This window comes from Musca autumnalis, unplaced genomic scaffold, assembly GCF_047663935.1.
Source record: "Musca autumnalis isolate F117 unplaced genomic scaffold, ASM4766393v1 scaffold_1, whole genome shotgun sequence".
NCBI lineage: Eukaryota > Metazoa > Arthropoda > Insecta > Diptera > Muscidae > Musca > Musca autumnalis.
In genome coordinates, this window is record NW_027411644.1 from 317,226,327 (window position 1) to 317,248,006 (window position 21,680).

General features: G+C 33.0%; 1 protein-coding gene across 4 annotated transcripts in view; it reads left to right on the forward strand.

Annotated features, from left to right (window-relative positions):
* Window positions 1-442: 442 nt before the first annotated feature.
* Octalpha2R (alpha2-adrenergic-like octopamine receptor) overlaps window positions 443-21,680 on the forward strand; it is a 462,839-nt gene continuing 441,601 nt past the window's right edge. The window contains exons 1-3 of one of the 4 annotated variants that reach the window (XM_073962358.1): window positions 443-767; window positions 1,347-1,576; window positions 18,172-19,811. In XM_073962358.1, coding sequence (XP_073818459.1) covers window positions 18,861-19,811 — 951 coding nt within the window. In that variant the 5' untranslated portion in view covers window positions 443-767; window positions 1,347-1,576; window positions 18,172-18,860. Of the gene's footprint in view, window positions 1,577-18,171; window positions 19,812-21,680 lie in introns of all 4 variants that reach the window. The other 3 variants (XM_073962355.1, XM_073962357.1, XM_073962356.1) reach the window with 3 other exon arrangements.

Below are 21,680 nucleotides of genomic sequence, written 5' to 3' on the forward strand. Positions count from 1 at the left end.
ACTACTAACATACATTTTTATACAGATGCTCTCACTTACTTACATTGTGAAAAAACAAAAAAGAGTAAAATAAGCTCTCTCTCTCTCTCTTCGAAAAACACTGTTGCTTGTTAACAAAATAACTGTGTGTGTTTATAATATACAGAGAATAAAAGTGGAACAAATGAATGAGCGTTAAATACTGTGAGAGCGTAAATGTATTTGTGGATGGTATGTTGTTGTTTGGTCCTCATACATGTTGTTAGTGATTTTCCTCATAAAGTATACGCAACATGGTGGGGATAAATTGGAGATGCTTGCCTTTGTCGTTGCGTTCAATATTTGGGCTCCATGTGGTTCATGTGTGTTGTGGTTATCGTTGCTGCTTTTGTTGTTGTTTTTCTTGCTATGACTTTTATTTACCAAAACAGAGGAGGACTTTCGATAAAAGATTTTTCGAGTTTCAGTCAAGTTATGAATTTCAAACCGAAAGGAACGTATGTTGACGCGTACGCGTATCTCTTACAAAAACACAAAAAGAAAAAGAATAAATATTGTGGCCACACTTTGATTTTAGTTGATAATAAAATACCATTATAACCGATGATAATTTTTCGATAGGCGAAACAAAATAAATTAAAGAAAAGAAAAATCATTTATAGATTTTAGTGTTTGTGTGTGTGGCGTATTTTTCTTCATTAAGTTCAAAATTGTTTTTGTTTCTTTTACAAATGCAAATAATAAATAAATAAATAAAGTTTCGATAATTAACGTTGTGTCTATATTATGTAGGTTTTATGTGAAAATATAAAAAATTTAAAATAAAACCAAATAAAAATTTGGTGTAATTTCTAGTGTTTTCAAAAAGCTGTATACAAATTTTTGTTTTAGTGTTTGCCTGTTAATGTGTATTTTTTGTCTTTAAAGTTAAATGTTTCAGCAGACACTTTATTGGCCATTTTACCCAGATCTTTGTTAAAGTGCAAACAGTGGCCCTCTCAAGGCACTTCATTGAAGTGATGGAATAGAGGAAAATAAAAATAAATACATATGTAATTGGTCTCAGTGTTTTCTCTTGAACATTGCACCATTTCCAAAAATTAATTATAAATTTGCATACAAATGTTGAAATAAACAACAAGATAAACTAAAAGAAAAACAAAATATTTCGTGTCAAAAACACCAGAAAAAGAAAACATCAAAACAATCCTCAAAAAACCCCGGCTTCACAATAATCCCATCATCACCACTTACCAGGCAACCAGTAAACACAACAAAAATCTCAAGCAAACTAATCTAACTAAAAACAAATAAAAATAATAATAAATAATTTAACACAAGTTTCGGTTAAAACGGGTACATTCTAGCATAAGAAAGTTAAAAAATACAAAAAAAAAATACTTTGGTTAAAGTAAAAAAAATAGTTAAACACTAAATTTGCCAAAGAAATCACAGAGGTAAATCAAAAACAAAATCATGTAAATATTCAAAACAAAAAAGGAAAACCAAAAACAACAGCATAAAAGAACAACGTCAGCTACCGCAACAACAGCAACAACATTGGCTGCAACACAACATGTGAACATGTATTTGCAAAGTAAGCAATAAATAAATAATTCCAAAAACAACATCAAGAACATAAAAGCAATAAATTATTAATAAATATTCAACAAAACAAACAAGTCAAGTGTTCTTACAAACAAACAGTAGACCAATCATACACACACACATGTACATACGAGTATTTATATGAAAATTCATCAAGCATGTTAGGCCAAGAGCACACACCGTAAAGGAGGAAAAACAAGCTTCCTCCAATGTATAAAACTTAAGCGAGGGGAGATAAGGTATTTCTATTTTTTCTAACAGACCGACCAAGTTCACTGCACCGCAATAAACAAAATATAGACGATGATGATGACGACGACGCCGACAACGTCAGCGCCACTGAAATGTGAATAATGCTATGAATGTAATTAATTAATTGTGTTCGATTGTGTGTCCCGTATATAATAATAGAAAAATATAATTTGTATTATTATTATTTTTCTACAGTGGCAAATAAGGTATGATAAGAAATGAATTGAATGAATAGCTTTAGTTGCTATATTCAGAAGGTCAGTGGTTCTTCGTGGAAATAGTAATCACTCTAGAGCCATACATTTTGGAGGTTTAACACTTTAATTTGTAGTCCACCCAAGGAAGGGACAAGAAAATACAACGCTACAACACTCGGACGTGATGATTTAAAATAAAATACTTAGAGTCAGAATCTGCCTTCAGTCATTTGAAAAAAACAACTAAGGAAAAGCTATAGGAAAGTTAGATCTAGTTGAAAAGGTTCAATCTTCTTGCAAACTTAAGTCAAGTTCAGGGACGATTATATCGATCAATAAGTATAAAATGATTACAGTCTACCTCAAAAAAACCAGAGGTTTTTCTCTTTAATTCTCAATCGGTATGTTAGAACAAAAATAAAGACAAACAACATTTTTGCACTGACTACTCAGATAAATAGAGCGAAATGCCTGTTTAAAATGTGCGAAAACAGATATTTAAAAACGTTTGCGAATCCGGAGATTCGAATTTTTCTAAAAACTGAGTGCGATGCTACATCCACGGTTCTCGATGGATCGCACTGAAATGGAATAGAATGATGTATTTTTTAATGGTGATCATTGAAATCAGATGCGCATAAAATGCAAATGTACTTCGTGGAAATTATGGGCATTTTACTGGTTTTTGCATCCTAACATGCAACTGATGTTACATCGTGGTCGCCAAATGGAATTTCACAAAGAACTCAAACGTTTTTTCCTATAACAACAATAACAAGTAAACAAAGACTACAGTCGGACGGGGCCGACCATGTGATACCCTACACCATTACCCCTGGAAATTAGCTTTCAGCAAATCAAAATTCATTTATGGAACAAATAAACTTATTGTAAAAAATAACTTTGTGGATTCTGCCGCATTATCACATCAAGCTTAAATAATAATATAATAATTGTTCCACAAAATCCCATAAGGGACAAAGGAGACTTCTCTCATATTATTGAGTACACCCCGATTCATATTTCCTGATATGGGGACCTACAGTTTATCGCCGAGTCCGAACGGAGTGCTTTAAGCCACCACTTCTAGAGACGTTTTACACGGCTGAAATACTCAGAAAATGTCGCCAACATTACTGAGGGGTATTTTCCCACCGTTTGAAGTTACCTGGCCGGGAAATCGATCAACGGTGGCAAAATACCTTTTAGTAATGTTGATGACATTTCCTGAGTATTTCAGTCATGATAAACGTCTCTACAAGTGGTGACTTAGGGCACGCCGTTCGGACTTGGCGGTAAATTGTTGTATGTATAAATCCCAAAAGGTCAGTGGTGCCTTCACCTTTACCAAAATTAATATTGCAAAAAAGCGAAGCCACCCCATGCTGCAATATATCGTACCAGTTCAACAAAAAGATAGCAACTCAAACTTTTCTATTTTCCAGTAGAGACAAAAATTGTTGGTACATAAGTAGTAGTATGAAAAGTGAAATGCCGGTATTTTTGACGAAAGAATATACAAAGAAATGACAGATTTTTACAGTGGCTAGGGTAATTCATTTTCTTAATAAAAAGTTAACATTTTTTAGTTACTACCCTTCTGTTAAACAGGTGCGATATATATACAAACAAGTAAAAAAGTATCAGTCGCCTTTGCCGACAGAGATATACCCTCAGCCTGTATATATTGAAACAATTTTTTTCCAAAAAACGCATGTATTAGGGATATAACTTTTTGCACTTTTTTGCAGATATCGAAAATACCACCACATAGCCGTGTAGAGCATGAAAACTTATTATGAAATAAGGTGTAATTTTTTCTCTATCGCGAAAAAAGTTTCCGCACCAAATGCATTGAAGTTCAGTAATGCATTTTTGAATTTTATCTGTTATAACAACATGTTTGCTTTTCATTAAAATTTTTATTTTTTTGTAATCTAATTTAAAATCATTATCGAAGCGTTCTGGACCAATTTGATCTCAAATCGCGCTATTTCGGAGCATATTAGGAATTTTTGACACTATTGCAATTTTTGGTTTTTCTTTATAAACTCGTGAATTTTATGTTTATATTTTTTGTACCTATCGGACAAGAGAATATGGTGTCATTTGCAACAAATTCGCGAAAGTTACAGACCGTTTTTAATGACTTTGCCTGTGAGAAATGTATTTTTGTCTATAAATATTTATTGAAACAAAGCAAATTTAAAATTATAAGTAGAAAAAATACCAAAAGGGTTTTAGTAATTGCGGTCGGTGCTGAAACTTTTTTCATCGAATCGATCTTAGAAACGCGTTTTCATTATTAGGACAAAATTCCCCACATGGTAGTGGTGTTGTATTTTTGTAGAAAACAAATACAATTCTCACAGGCAAGGTCAACAAAAACATCCTGTAACTTTCGCGAATTCGTTGCAAATGACCCCAAATTCTCTTGTCCGATAGGTACAAAAAATATAGACATAAAATTCACGAGTTTATAAAGAAAAACCAAAAATTCCAATAGTGTCAAAAATTCTTAATATGCTCCGAAATGGCGCGATTTGAGATCAAATTGGTCCAGAACGCTTTGATAATGATTTTAAATTAGATTACAAAAAAATAAAAATTTTAATTAAAAGCAAATATGTTGTCATAACAGCTAAAATTAAAAAATGCATTACTGAACTTCAATGCATTTGGTGCGGAAACTTTTTTCGCGATAGAGAAAAATTGACACCGTATTTCATAATGGTTTTCCATGCTCTACACGTCTATGTGGTGGTATTTTTTGGTTATAGCCCTAGCATGTATTTAGGGAGTTTTAAAAATTTTGGGCGTTTGAACTGACAAAAATGTTTATTAGGATTTAATATCAAGAGTTTTGCGGAGGAGATACTAAAAAGAATGGATCTCCAGCCACTACATAGTATGGTACCATAGGGGTTTTTTAGAACTTCAGGGATGTTTGCTCAAGAAGTATGAACTTGCCCCTGAAACAACTTTTACCATCGCAATTGAGGCAGCAATGCAAGTTGCTTCAACAAAAATCAAAGTGATTCGAAAGCAGGTCTTAAAGTGAACATGTATCCGAAATTTTGAGTGGGAGGTACCGGATGGAGTGGACAAATATAGTCCATATTTGAACCTGATCTATATCTGGTAGATATATTAGGATGTGTAAAGTATGGACCAATTCGGCCACTCTCTTCAAGAGATATCGTACGCACAATTTTTCCGAACATTTTCGAACTTTTGTGGGGGAGGTACCGGAAGGAGTGGACCGATATAGCTCATCTTCGAACTTAAACTAAGTTTGGACAAAATATTACGAAAGCCAAAATTTGAACCGAATCGGTTCATCCCTTCGAGAGTTATCGTGCGCTCCAGCCAGCCAGACAGACAGACGGACGGACATTGCTCAATCGACTCCAAATTGTCTGAAACACATTTCGTCCAAACATACTTGGGGTCTAAAACCATTATTTCGATGAGGCACATTTTGCCCTTCATAGCCTAAAGGCTGAGGGTATAAAAATCCAATTGGACAATTAATACGCCTGGACTCCACGTAATTCGCAATAATGCATAAATTTCTCTGTCATGATAGAGACAATTATAGCATGGGAAGAAACAGGGTTTCGGAGTCGAGGTATTTTTGGCTCGACTCCGACTCCAGACGTGTTTTTTCACGACTCCGACTCCGACTCCGAGAGTGAATTTCTATACCACTAAAAATGAATAAAATGTGCACAAAATTTTAACTTTTGTTTATATTTTGGCCTATTTGGGCTAATGTGTTAGTTTTTCCTTACATATTCATTAGAAAGAGCATTCGTTCGAATATATTCCAACATATCAATATTGTTTCTGCCGAATCTTACATTAAAGAATAGCAAAGTTAGAAAGTTTTTGTCGGTTTTCCTTTTTTGCACGAGTATATTCTGGTCGGAATTCTTCTGCGTGAGAAAATCTTTAAGCTTTCAAAATATATTAAAATTAAAGGGTAATACAAATCATAAGGACTATATGATGCATATAAAATAAAATTAATTGTTCCCATCCAACGCTCATACTAAGGCAAGATTGTTCCGATCGACTTCAAAATTTGACCACATATTCTCTGCTACTTATACTTTCTACTTTTTTCTGAAACTTATAAGTAGGGATCACCCCTTGAACTAAAATTCAGCGCTCACATTCTGAACTTTGGTATGGAGTGGATAATTTTATTGAAATATTTTAGATATATTGTGTACACCACCTAGCACCTAGGCAGATAGATTTTTTTCTGGAACTGAAAAATTAGCACACGATGCGATTTCGTGCATGAAATTATTCTACAAAAATGTTGCTAGGAAAATGTTATGTAGGATCGGCCCACTGGGACAAGACTTTTATATATGTCATGCTTTCATTGTACTTTATCACTTTTACCCGATCCTTTCTCATGAAAACTCTATGATTATGTATTTAATTGAATTTCGTATATTCTATTGATTGTGTAGAAAACTCGGATACACATGAACTATATCTGTTCCTGGCGGACAGATCCGTTTATTTGAATGTCTACATCTAAAGCCCTCATTGATTATATAATGAGTCCTAGAAAAAAGAATCGCCGTTTGTCAGACTTCTGAGATATGGCGGGATGAATCTCTCGGATACACATCACCTATATCTGTTCCTGGCGGACAGATCCGTTAATTTGAATGTCTACATCTAAAGCCCTCATTGATTATATAATGAATCCTAGAAAAAATAATCGCCATTTGTCAGACTTCTGAGATATGGCGGAATGAATCTCTCGTTGACCAACAACGAATTTATGATGCCCTAATTCAGAAGCGTAACCATCCGAATTTCATATATAGTTAATAGATTATGCGAAATTTGCCGAAATACATAAAGTATAGGTAAAGGGTGAAACTGATAAAGGAAAATGAAAACGTGACAATATCGATTTCTTGGATATGGGAAACCTATATATAATTTCGGTGGAACATTGTTGTAGAAAATTTCATTTTGATTTAATTTTGAGTTCAAGAACAAAAAGGATATGGAAGCAACTGAGCTTGAAGGACAGCATATTTGACAGAAAGGTTCCTCTTTGTATTTAACTGAAAACATATCATCTAAAAATGATGAAACAATATCTCCAAACAGAGATATAAAGCTACTTTCTCAATGACTGATGGGGGTCAATCAAAAAATTCATTATGTCATAACTCAAAAATTTCAGCTATGGGATCCTTTGGGTTTCTCAATTGGGGCTTTCATTCCCAAAAGGAAATTTCCTCCCCCCCCCCCCCCCCCCGATTTATACTTCAATTTGGTGTCACAGGGTATTCAGTAAGATTTCCCATAGAGACCACAATGTCTTAGAATAGAAGACAAGGATGACTTCTCATAAAAAAACAAGGTAAGAATACCAACAGACCTTTGTGAGAAGACCAGTATCACTTCTGGCGAAAGACGTTAAAGATCCAATCTTAATTCGATTCTAATAGAACTTTATTTTTGTTTGCAAAAATGTTAATAATCAATAGGGATGAATAGACTACACTTCAGAGGATAGTAAATATCCTGTGAATTGTCCTTTAACTTAGTATATATATAAAGGTATAAGAGCCTTTATTTTAAAATAAAGAATGATTTCAAAAAAAAAATGTTCTTGTTCGAAATTTAATGTTATATTTTTATAACGTGGAAAAATTTTGCCCGGAGTCGGAGTCATGTTATTTTTTTCGACTCAGACTCCGACTCCAGCAAAATTGCTCGACTCCGACTCCGAAACCCTGGGAAGAAAATGTGGTTCTCTACAGAAAATCCACTTTATATTAGGCAGTAGCCCCGTTATCTATCAAACTCATTATTTCAATTTGTATCAGTGGAAAGGTCAGTCGTTTTTTTTTCATATGTAGGTTACTTTGGCGGTATATGTCCTCCAGAAATTAAAATATGGACCAAATATAAAATGTTTATATTTTTCATACAAAAGAAGTTATGCATTTAAATAATATCAAATCATCTTCCAACATTGTAGGCATCTTCTTCGACCTAAAGTCGTACCTCGTGCAAAATTTCGTGACTATTGAGTTATAATTGCGACATTTATTGCACTAAAAACAAATAATTGGATATATAAGGCCGTAACTCTGTTATCTTATCATGTACACCAACACAATTGGCATCAATAGAAAGATCAGTTTATTTTCAAAATATAGCTTACTTTCCCGGAATATGTCTTCCAAGAACAAAAATATAATATGTATATTAAAAATTTTCACAATTTTCACACAAAAGTTGTGTTTCATTTAACCCTCAAAATATTATCTGATCATCATCTCAAATTGCAAGCTTCTTCTTCGTCATATACCCTTACCTTGTTTAAAGTTCGCGTTGATCGGACAATTATTGCGACCTACACAGCCCCTACAAAATTGCATAAATAATATGTTTTTGGTCCATTTCACACGCTAAATATTTCACGATCATCACCAATAAAAATAGGAATCTATTCTGGTCTGAACCCGAACTCCATACAAAATTTCGTGACGATTGGTCCATAATTGCGGCCTGGAATTTGATTACAATTTATAATGGACAGACGGACGGGCGGACACACATCTCAAAATCGCTTTATCTCGGCGAGATATGAAGATTTGTATACCACATTGGGGGTCTCCGACGAATATTTTCCGGTGTTACATGAGTCTTTCACAAAACAAACTTATAATACCCTTTCCACATAGTGGTGTAGGATATAATTAAAATTAGAATAGTATGATTTTTTTCTTCATATTTTGTTGGTATTTTTGCAAATAACATGATGTTATAGCTCCAAGCTGCACGACTTAGGCATCATTTTATTTTTTACAGTATATGGATGCTGTTTTAAATTTTAAATATATTTTTTAAAAAATATGTTTGTAAATACTTAAAATTTTGTAAGAAATTCGATTTTTCGCGAATCCGTTGGGATTTTTTATGAGTATTTTTCCACCATCGCAAAGGTTAACAATTTTATAAACACCAATATGATATAGCAGCTTATTATATTAAGCCAAAAATCATCGCTGTGGTATCAAATTTATTTTTTAATTTTTTTGAAATGCAAAAGACAGTTTTAGAAATTGTTCGTGATATAGACAATGTTTGCTGGAGCAGATTTGTGACCACTAAGAATCTCAAATGTCAAATAACGGATCGTTTAAAAAATTTAGCTAAACTGCTCAAAATACTTAAAATTGGTCGTCGTCGTTATATGGGAGCTACATCAAAACTTGGACATATACATATATAACATTTTTGATGGATAGGAATCTAAAATGCCAAAATAAAGGTAGTTTGGTTAAAAATGTACCTAAAATTGTCCAAACACCGAAAGTCGAGAGGTACCGTTATATGCGGCCAATATCAAAACATGGGTATATGTTGACAATATATGTCCAATTTTAATGAATTTTAAAAAATGATACCGAATTCGGACTAGAAACAAATTTTCCAAATTATATTGAAATAGGTTCAGATTTGGATACAAGTCCGATATATATTTTCAACCGAATTAAGATATGTGGTGCGCCAACCTCAAAATCTACAGTTGATTCAAGCGAAAGTCGTACACCTAATAAATTGAATTAGTCTAGGCCATACACTATCAAATTTTGATGTCAACATTTGTAGTAGTATGTTTAAATTTTTCAAAATATGGGAATGTGTGTATATGTGATCGTTATGGATTGAGGAAATTCAAAATAGTTTTGATTTTCAAAATGAAACCCAGTCAGTCCGATGAATATAATTTATTTTTAAATGATCAAAAAGCAATTCTGGAAAAAAGAACATTTTGTTTGTGGAGAAATAAAAAGATTTAAGTTCATTAATTTTTAGAGGAAAATTATCTTATCGAAACCGATTTTAATATAATTTGGCAAACTTGTTTCTAGACGGAATTCCGCAAATTCCTAAAATCGGGCGAAAATATATATGGGAGCCATATCGAAATCTGAACGGATTTCAATATAATTTGGCAAACATATTTCTAGACCAAAATAAATAACATGTTTCAAATTTCATAAAAATTGGACAGCGTTAAAGCAAAAACCTCAAATGGATTGAAAATATATATGGGAGCTATATCCAAATCTGAACCGATTTCAATATAATTTAGCAGACTTATTTCTAGAAAAAATTTCTCCGTATGTTTCAAATTTCATTAAAATCGGACAAAATTTGCGGGTTTGATGACCCAAATACCTCAGATTGGGTGAAAATTGTATATGGGAACTATATCCAAATCTAAACCGATTTTAATATAATTTGTCAAACATATTTCCAGACCGAATTCCGTCAAATTTTTTAAATTTTTATCGAAATCGGAAGAATTTGCGTGCTTGGTGGACCAAAAAGCTCAAATCGGGAGAAAATATATACGGAAGCTATACCCAAATCTGAACCGATTTGTTTCCAAAGTAGGCAGCGTTCGCCCTTTGGCAAAAAAAATATCTTTCCCGATTTTTATTGGAATCAGAAATTAAAGGCGACCGGTACATTGATTTCAAAAATACATTGACAGACGGATAGACAGACGGATATGCATTAATCGTCTCAGAAAGTTATTCTATGTATATGTCTAAAAGGAAATATGGGACTATCTCGCTTCCTTTTGCATGTTACATACAAATGCACAAAGACATAATTCGCCTTACGACAGTGTGGTGTAGGGTATAACAAGTAGGACTCTAATACGCAATATCAGTGGCATTCCTCAAATAACATCACAAAATATTTCATATGAGTACATAGAAGAGTAGTAGGTGTAAAAATTTTTTTTTAATGATAGGATGTAAAACCATTGTTGAAAATATTGTATGCAACAACATTAAAATTGAAATCCCAGTGCGTATAATTTTTATTATATGTATATTTTTAATAAATAACAATCATACGCACTAGTGTTCCACTAACAAATAATATAAAATATTAAATAAAGAAACAAAAAGTTAAAAACAACAAATTTCATAACTCTCATATTTTTAACCGATTTCAATGTTTTCTCCATTTTCGTAAGCTTATTTAATTTCCTTTAGTCCACATATAGAATGCGCAATTTTCGTTGGGGCAATTGCCAGTTTGTTAATGAGGTGTGGAGAGGCAAAGGGTTACTATATTCCTCACCTTTCTCTTCATCAAACTGGCAATTGCCGCAAGGAAAATTGCCAAATGTAGATATGGACTTATCGTAACAATTAATTGTTAAAACTGTTTTTGTTTTTTCACATTCCAACCACTTTAACTTAGCCATTTGGTAACCAAAATTAAAAATATGGCTTGCCTAAATGGTAATACTCGACCCCTTTAAAGGAAAAAAATACTAATAGAAATCCGTTCTGAAAAAAGTTATACAACTTTAAATTTTAAAATCTAAGATATCCTGTTTTTCCCTACATTTATGAACTAACCTAAAAACCAGAGATATTTTCGTCTTGCATGGACTCCATAAAAACCACATTGGTACATCAAAACCCTGCATAATTTTGATGTAGCTCAGTGTAATCTACCTAGTCTAAAACAGACACTAACACCAAAGTCACAAATAAAATTCGATTGCTTTGTCGGACACTTTGAATTATAATATTTTTTCTGGCCGATTCCTAAATCGCCTTAACAACATTTATCTACGATGTAAGAGAAATAATATAAACTTTTTTTATAAATGCAGAAAAAACTAATGTTGTCGATGTCGGCTTGTTTGTAATGACCCCGACACCACAGCCCTGATTACAAAACAATTGTTTTATTCTCACGAAAGCCCATACTTCCCAATAATAATATATGTAGTGCAATTTTCGTTTAAATTCAAGTAAGGACTGAAAAGATCGTAAGTCTACTTTTTATGAAAACCGCGTTATTGTTACAGAATGAAAGTACAAGTGAAAACACGTATGATATAAAGAAAATTAGCTTATGACGTCTTTTCCTATATGTCTTACCCATGTCGGAAAGGTCGAAAGTCCACAAAATGTACAAATGTGAGTATGTAAGTCCACCGGAAAATTTAAATTTTGAACTAATACTACAGCTAATGTAATTCAGATGTAGCTTTAAATATCATCCATGGTTGGGGTACATTGCAAGGCAGCAGCCTACATATTTGGATGATAATCGAATAATATTTGGCGGAGCCAGTGGACAAGCTTTTGCGTAAAAATCTGATACCTTACATTTTGTAACGAACATTTACATTTGAAAGCTATTTTCCTCTATACCAATTGGCTATGTACGTATGTATGGTGTATGTGTTCGAATACCACACCTATTGCAAAATTTGTAAAAAAAAAACAAATAAGAAAAGTCTATAGTCGGATGGAGCCGACCATGGGATAACCTATACCACTATGCCTGGACAATCGCTCTCCACGGAACTTCTTTTCAATGATTGTGAACATTTAATTATCAAATATCAGAGATATAATGTATAATACTTATGACCAAAACCAAAAAGTTTTCTGGCATGACAAAGACATTTTTGTAGCAGGAAAGGAAAATTTAATTCACACAAAATAAAGTGTAATGAAACCCACTTATGTAGTACTACTACTTCCGTTGTTTAACCGCTACGTTACTGAAATTTTTACCAATTTCACACAAAAGTTTCAGTCCATTTAACCCGCTAAGTATTATCTGATCTTCATGTTGGTTTGTACGCTTCTTCTTCATCATAAACTCATATTTTGTTTAAAATTTTGCGGGTTATTATTTTGACCTATAAAATTGGTTTAAATTTTGTTTTTGGTCCATTTCATCCATTGCACATTTCACGACCATCACCAAAAACCAATCATTTCTATTCTGACCCGAACCCAACCTCCTTAAAAAGTTCGTTAAAATCGGTCCATAATTGCGGTCTTAAGCTTGTTTACAAATTTTAATGAACGGACACACATCGCTAAATCGCTTTATCTCGTCGAGATATGAATTTTGGCATACCAAAAAAGGAGTCTAAACGAATATTTCGTGTTGTTACATAAACTTTTGGAGAGACAATATGTAGCATGGGATAAAAATGTGGTTCTCTACACAGAATCCATTATATATTAGGCAGTAGGCCCGTTATCTAGCAAACACTTTATTGCAATTAACATCAGAGGAAAGGTCAGAAGTTTTTTTTCCATATGTAGGCTACTTTGCGAAATATATATCAGGAAAAATTTCTAAAATAGTCTTTTCCATTCGATACTACATCAATGATTTTTGATACATAGATTAAGAAAAAAAATCTGCATTCCAAATCTGTTTTCGTTACTAACTTTGATCGTTGCGCGCAAAAGATATGACCGTTTTAATTATGATAATTAGAAAAATTTTAAAAAAATCGCGGCTTAATATAGTTCAATGGATTCGCGAAAAATCAAATTTGTTAAATAATTTCACGTATTGACAAACATATTTTTGAAACAATAGCGCTCATAGTTACGAAAAATATATAAAAAAAATATAACAGCATCCAGATATTTTGAGGAATAAAATGGAACCTAAGTTGTGAAGGTTGGAGCTATAGTATTCATGTTATTTGCAAAAATATGAAGAAAATATTACAAACAAATTAAAATCATATTATTCTAATTTTATTTTTTTATGGTTTTATAGGAAAAGTTGGAGAAAAAAATGTTTGAGTTCTTCGGTATTTTCGTCAAAATTTCACGCAATAATGATGATATTCCGTTGTAACAAAATTTTCGTTTATAGTTTTCCTATTGGATAATATTATTAGAACCTTATATTAAATCACAAGGAATTACAATTTTGGCATAACGTTAAAATAATGTTATATTGAACATTATAACATTTGAGACGCATATAAACCGCGTAATCATGCAAATTACATGATGCGCATCCGATTTACCAACACAGTGAATCAATCCCTCTTATTTGATGTACAGTTTGTCAAATTCTATTTGGCGGCCACGATGTAGCATCTGCTGCATATTAGGGTGCAAAATACTGTAAAATGGTCATAATTTCCGCGAAGTTCATTTACATTTTATGCGCATCCGATTTCAATAATCACCATTAAAAAATACATCATTCTATGTCGTTTCAATGCGATCCATTAAGAACCGTGGATGTAGCATCGCACTCAATTTTTAGAAAAAAAATCTATTATAACTCTGGTTTTTAAATATCTGTTTTCGCACAGTTTAAACACGCGTATCGATCTATTTATTTAAGTAGAACTGACACATCCAAAACGCGTTTTAATATGCGATCTTTTCAAAATAATTTTTTACAAATTTTTTTTTCGAAATTTGAGGGGTATCATATCCGCCGATCTAGTGGGTGGATTTTTACGCGTCGTAGCCTGTTAGATTCAGAACGTTAAAAAACTAAATTTACGCGGGTTTCCACGGAAATCGAATGACGTTTGTAAATTTTAAACCAAAAAAATTGGTTTTTGAGAAAAATTTACGCACAAAAATTTCGTGTTTGGGCGCAGATTACTGTGATCCTGTGAGGACTACACCCTCATGTTATACATTAAAAAATGCGAAATCGTGAGTACTACAATCAAATAATAAGCCTTTGGGGAAATCCAGCTGCGAGTCCCGATTAGAGCAAAAATTCCAAAAACCCAATTTTTTAAGTTTCAAAATATCAGCATCCTTTTGAGGTAGATACAGTGGATATATTCAAAAATCATACATTAGAAACTTCAACTCTGAAGTGTACTCTTTAACTTCTCCTTTGAGCATTAAGCTCTACATTGTGTTGTAAAACCACTAATTGGAAAATAACATAATGAAACTCGTTTAATTCAACGATTTTTTCCGATTTTTTACATTAGTACGACCACAGCTTCCGCTCAAATTATTATTTTAAGAAACCCCTCGGTGAAATGCGGTCAAAAGTTATGGTATAGTAAAACTGATCGCGAGTTACAATACCCCATACCTCAGTTTCAACAAAAGTTAATTTTCTACGAAAAGCTTGATATTTCCTCAAGGAATTAAAATATCGACCAAAATAACACTTTTATATTTTTCATAAAAAGAAATGGTCCATTCACCCGCTAAAGAATGTCAGATCATCATTCAAAATTGTAGGCATCTTTTTGGACCTATACTCTTACCCGGTGCAACATTTCGTGACTATTGATGTATAATTGCGCTAGAATTCGAGTTTATTATTACACTACAAACAAATAACTGAATATATTAGACTGTAACTCTGTTATCTGATCATGCACACCAACATAATTGGCATCAATTGAAAGGTCAAGCGTTCCACTTTCAAGTATATCTCACTTGTCCGGAATGTCACTTCCAGGAATTAAGATATAAGCTGTATATTAACAATTTTCACAATTTTTACACAAAAGTTTTGGTCCATTTAACCCTCTAAATATTATCCGATCGCCATCTCAAATTGCAAGCTTCTCCTTTGTGATATACTCTTACCTTATTTAAAATTACGCGTTGATCGGACTATTATTGAGACCTACAGAGCCGCTAGAAAATTGGATAAATATTATGTTTTTGGTCCACTTCACCCCCTAAATATTTCACGATCATCGCCAATAAGAATAGGACCCGACCCCATACATGACGATTTGTAGGTTATGGGCGAATCGTGTGCGCTATGAAATTTATATTATATATTTGAATACAGGACTATATAGTAGACACCCTGAGCATATCCGGAATGCCATATGAAGCTCCTATGACTTCACCCGATGACGTAATTACAACTTAAAGTACTCAAAATATGTAATTTTTACAAGATTCATCGTATGTTTTCTATATTTTTTGATATATATTCGCCAAAATTATTATTTCAAAAAAATTTGTATCGAGCGTATAACATCTTCTTAATATATTAGTGCCGAAAAACCCGCAAAAAATATCTGTTTGTATTCGAAAATAACGAAATTCTGGGTAAAACTCGTAAAAACCGATTTTGAGCTATATCTCAAGAACAAGAGCTGATGGAGAAAAACCGTTACCGGACTTGAAAATAGCTCGCCGATTTCAATTAGAAACAACAACAACTTCGGTTTAAACAAAAGTCGTGTTGACCAGTGTTTTTGGTCAAATAAATAGATACCAATATTCCGCGTTCTGGACTAACATTGTTTATCAACGTGTAGTTCGCATGTGTTTACTACACAAATGTCAAAATAGAACTGACATTAGAGGCCAATCGCAAAAACTATAGCATTTTCTTATAGGAGGATTGCTTTTGCGCCACCTTGTAGTACAAAAAACCTATTACATTTTGAAAACCAAATTTACAAAAAAAAAAATTAAAAATACAGGTGATTGTCACTTCTATCTTCTATAAGTCCTAATTTACATTGGGCGAGTTTACTTGCGGCAATTGTCAGTTTGTAGGTGAGAGAGGGTGCTGAGAGGCAAAGGGTTACCATATGCCTCACCTCTCTCTCCTACAAAATGACAATTGCCGCAAATAAACTCGCCCAATGTAAATTGGGACTAAATGTGCCTTGTTACGTCGAAAATATTTAGTCCATATTTACATTAGGAAATTTTCCTTGTGGTAATTGTTAGTTTGTTGCTGAGGAGGGTGTTGAGAGGCAAAGGGTTACCATATGCCCCACCTCTGTCTCCATCAATTTGACAATTGTCGCAAGGAAAATTGCCTAATATAAATATGGACTTATAGAGTTTTACAAGGCATATTTATTTAAGGTAGAAGTGACAACTAGATGTATTCTTACTTTTTTTTGTAAACTTAGTTTTCAAAATGTAATAGGGACTTCTAATGAAATTTGAAGCTTCCAAATTTGGTACCATAAAATACAGCTTTTCATCCTAAACGTGTAATAAAAATGACTTACGACAGTTATGAATGCTTTATATTTACATTTTGATTCAAATTTGTTCTATTTTAGAGGATTTTCAAAATGTATTTATGTTTTACCTGAGAAAATTTTTGGAACGACCCTACCATTCAATATTTTTTTGAAAATTATTTTCAATAACAACAATTTTGTTTTTGTAAATTTGTTAGTTCTTGTAATTCATGCATATACCTTATATAAATTTGCCTTGGAGTTTTAAAATTTAAATAAATCCACAGAAAACATGAAATTTGTATGCATACTTGGCATTGTACATATGTCGAAAGTTTGGAGCTTTAAATTTTAAATATTTCTAAATAGAAAAATCATTTTTGTTTCAACATTTCTTCTAACGTTGACTATTCGCATACAACTTTTAGTTTTCTTTATTTTCCCATTCGCAACTTTAAACAACTTCCGCTCCGGCATTTCTGGATAAACGGCAAGTACAACAACAAAATTGCTCAATCATTTCCCGAAAAAGTCCTTTTTGAAGGTCATAAGAAGCTGTGCAAAACAATGTGGTTATCACAATGGGTATACCCTCATCCCTTATCATCCGTTTTTATTACAGTTGAGGATAAATTTGTTATCTACTTTGTGGTGCCAAGCGCCAAGGAAAAATGTTTTGGGATTTCGGCTTTTGTTTTGTAGTTCGTTCCCTTTTCGTATTTTGTGTGTGTGTGTGTTTTGTTCTACAATTCTTGTAAATGTTGTGACGTATAAATTAAAGTGTTCTTTGCAAAGAAGGTTAGGAGGGTAAAATTATGAAAAATGTTAAATGTTTAATCCTTGCAGGGAGGGACCAACTAAATATTGTTGTTGTTTATTATAATATTGGTTGCATAGAACACTTTTCTAATAACAATGAATGCAGACCGATATACATATATCGCTGAGTTCTAACACCATGTGGAACGAAATTATATATTTTTACAGCTAAAATATTCAGATAATATGCTTGTCCGTGTACTCGATAATTAGTAATAATTATTACAAATGTTTCGAATTTTGACAGTTATATAATGCAAAGGTTGCCAAAAAATATGTTTTAGAAACATTTCGTAAAAATTATCAAGTACAACGTCAGACCTGATGTGTTAGCATTTGTGATGTTCTGGCTAAGGCGGTCATCCACAACAGCGGTTTTTTTTTACAATTTTAATAAATACATCTTTTTTGCTATTTTTTGTCTCAGTTTAAAGATTTTTGGTCTTAAAATATAAGAAATTTCAAACACAATCTCAAAATCTACCCTGCTAAATTTAAAATTTTACTTTAATTTCATTTCAGATTATCCAGCAGTAACAGCAGCCAGAGCCAACCTAATAAACTAAACAGAAAAACATTTCTAATAACAACAACAATAATTGGCAATGAATTTGAGCCTATGGAATTGTTTAGTTTAGTAAAAGTGAAAAATAATTAAAAAATAAGTGCAAAGAAAAAAAAAACGCAGAAAATGTAAACAAAATTCCACTTAAGAATTAGTAGCCCCATTAAATGTCTAAGTGAATAATCCACCAAGAAAATATTTGAACAAGCAAAAAAGAGAAAAAAAAGAACAAAACACACACACCAAAAATGTAATATAAATAATTTTAAATGTTTAAAAATAGTGTTAATGGCAAAAAGTGTAATGTTAAACAAATTATAAATAAACAGAATCCAAACGCTTTATCAATCAAGACGGAATACCGCAATAACAAATAAAATAGAAATTAAAAAAAAACTGCATGTGAGTGTAAGAAAAGTAGAGTTGAAAATGTTGATCAACAACTCTGTTGGAGGGACCAACTAAATGTAGTGTAAAAAATTCAAAGAAATCGACACCTAATTGAAAGTGTTTCAATAATTTTGAAATTAAAAACTAATAATTAAAATCTAATAATCATAACAAAGACATTAAACTAAACCAATAGCAAAAATAAAACAAAGCAAATCAACATTCGCCAAATCTTCCAAAATACCCAGATTTCAAAATGGATTACAATAACGAATTGGATCAGAGCATTAATACCGGCAACATCAGCACAGATGATTTTTTGGCCATATTCACATCATCCACAACCTCAACCACAGCCATTTCCAATGAGGCTGGTGGTGGGCCTGGCGGGGGAGGAGGTTTACAACATCATGTCACCACTAATGCAACAATGAATCCGCCCTTAGTCACCATCGATGGTCAGTACACAGTGACAAGTTTAATTGATTCCGTCTTTGGTCCCACAGCTCCCAATCCAACGGCAGATCTTAATGACACCCTATTCTTACTGTCCTCCAGTTTCTACAATACCTCTCTCAATGGTGCTGCGGCGGCGGCAGCAGCAGCAGCTCCTACCATTAATCTTACCTCCTCCACGACAACACAATTCGGCAACTATTTCAATCAGACATTTGGCGGCAATTTTACAAGCAATATCACCGAAGTCCATTGGGATGGACGTTACCCCAGCGGCTATACACTAACACACATTGTGATAGCTTCCATTATCGTTACCATACTCATGATCATTATTATTGTCGGCAACATGCTGGTCATTATTGCCATCGCCACTGAGAAATCATTAAAGAATATACAAAATTGGTTTATTGCATCGCTGGCCGTGGCCGATTTCTTTTTGGGTCTCATCATTATGCCCTTTTCGCTAGCCAACGAATTGATGGGTTATTGGATATTTGGCTCGTGGTGGTGTGACATCCATTCGGCCATGGATGTACTGTTGTGTACCTCGTCCATAATGAATTTATGTCTGATATCGCTGGATCGCTATTGGAGCATAACGAAAGCGGTGGATTATTTAAAATCACGTACACCGGCACGTGCAGCTTTAATGATTGCAGCCGTTTGGATAATGTCGGCTCTGATATGCATACCACCGTTATTGGGTTGGAAGGTGAAAATGCCTGAAGGTCCTTTGCCAAAGTGTGCGGTAAGTAGATGTTTTATTGTCTTGTAGTCGTTTTGTTGTGCCGATGGATAAAGTATTAGATTTACATATGTACATGTGTGTATGTGTTTTAAAGTCTTTAGGAAAATTATGTGTTATTGATAAAAAAATTGTCGACATAATATCTTCTTATCAATTAATAGGTTTACAATATACACATGTGTTCATACAATTAGCTATAATGGATGACGTAGTGTTTAAAGTAAAATGTTTTATTTTTTTATTTGTATGTTTGAGACTTTATCTTCTTGGGCTATAAGGTCCATTTTTGTCAATGAAAAATAAGATTATTTATTTGAAAATGTTGCCTATTAGGGCGAGTTGAGCTTAATGATCGAGGACTTTTTGCAACTGATAAAAACAATCCGAAGATTCGAATCCACACAAGCACCATTTTGTGACCTTGTTTCACTGCTGCTAGCAGCTCATCAGACATATCGGCTAGGGGGGACTTCTCTGCCATCGAAATTTTCATTTCCACATGCAATGCTTTTCTTACCGTGCACAGTGGCCAATTTTCCGATAAACTGAGCCAAAAATTGACAAAATGTATTAATTTACACCACATAGTGTAAAATATTGCTTATAGGATCTCACTGCGTGAAGTAATGAAAAAAATGTATACCTTTCTTGTTTAGTAAGTGGATATAAAAGCAGGTCAATGTGACCCTATTTGGATTTGTTGTCCCAATATTGAAGTTGTCTATAAAAAATTTAATATCCAAAAAAAAAAAACATAAATGGGGTTTAATCTTTTTTTTTTGTAATTGAAATGAAAGGTATGCGAAACATATTTAAAATGTTTAGATTCGCAAATAATGCGCGCGTTTTTTAATAGTTTCTGCCCGTACTTGTTGATTTTTTTTCAAGGTAAATTTTCACAATAAATTATGAAAATAGTTATAAGATCGAGTTGCACTGTGTATCTTATCACTTCATTAAGTGAAGGGAAGAGTTTTTTCACCAATTTCCATCGAAAAATCATTCATAAATTTGCACTTTTCGTTTTTATGTGGCATTTTGTCTTGCAGATATACACAAATTTTCGTTGATTCAGAATGTCAGTACATAGTATAGGCTCACTTCCTGATGTTTAGGTACAATTTAGAGTTTTGGTGTATTACGAGACCTATCGTAGAATTTATGAGAAATAAATAGAATATCTTGATCGCATGAGATCACATTTTAAGGCGTGGCCCCCACTTTTAAAGCCCTAAAAAGCTATTTTTCATGACCTTTTTCCAAGAAAACTACCAAACTTTTTTGGTAGATTTTTTCATCTGAAAGAGCACATCTTAATATAATGTCTGATTTTTTTTTTTGATTGAAAGATATTGTGTGGTTTTGTGGCAAATAGCGTAATAGCGGTTTGAGGGGTCCATTCTAGGTCCAAACCGAATCAACCGATAGTCATATATTTTTGTGGGTTTATTTAGAACATAAAGATCTAGTCCTTCATCCATCGAATTTAAAAAAATTGATTTTACTGAAATGGTGGACTAAGAAATCAAAATTTAAAATTTTGGCTTACAAAACTGACGTATCCTGGTCCTAAAAAGAGCGAAAAAAAATACAAATAAAATCTCTTGATGAAGAACTAGATTTTGATGTCCTTAATTTTCAAGCTAGAGTTGGCACCGGTTTTAAAATGCCGATCCGAGAAAAACACGTTTTAATTTCTGAAATTTACAAGTGGAGGTCACCCGATTATTAAGATTTTTGAACCCTTAGTGACCCGAAGAGTGTTAGTTTTTTAACTAAAATATTCCTCGCATTCTTGCCAATAAAGTTGCCAACGACACCATAAACCTAAAGTGCAAGGATTGTAAGGAATTTTCAAAAGTGTAGATA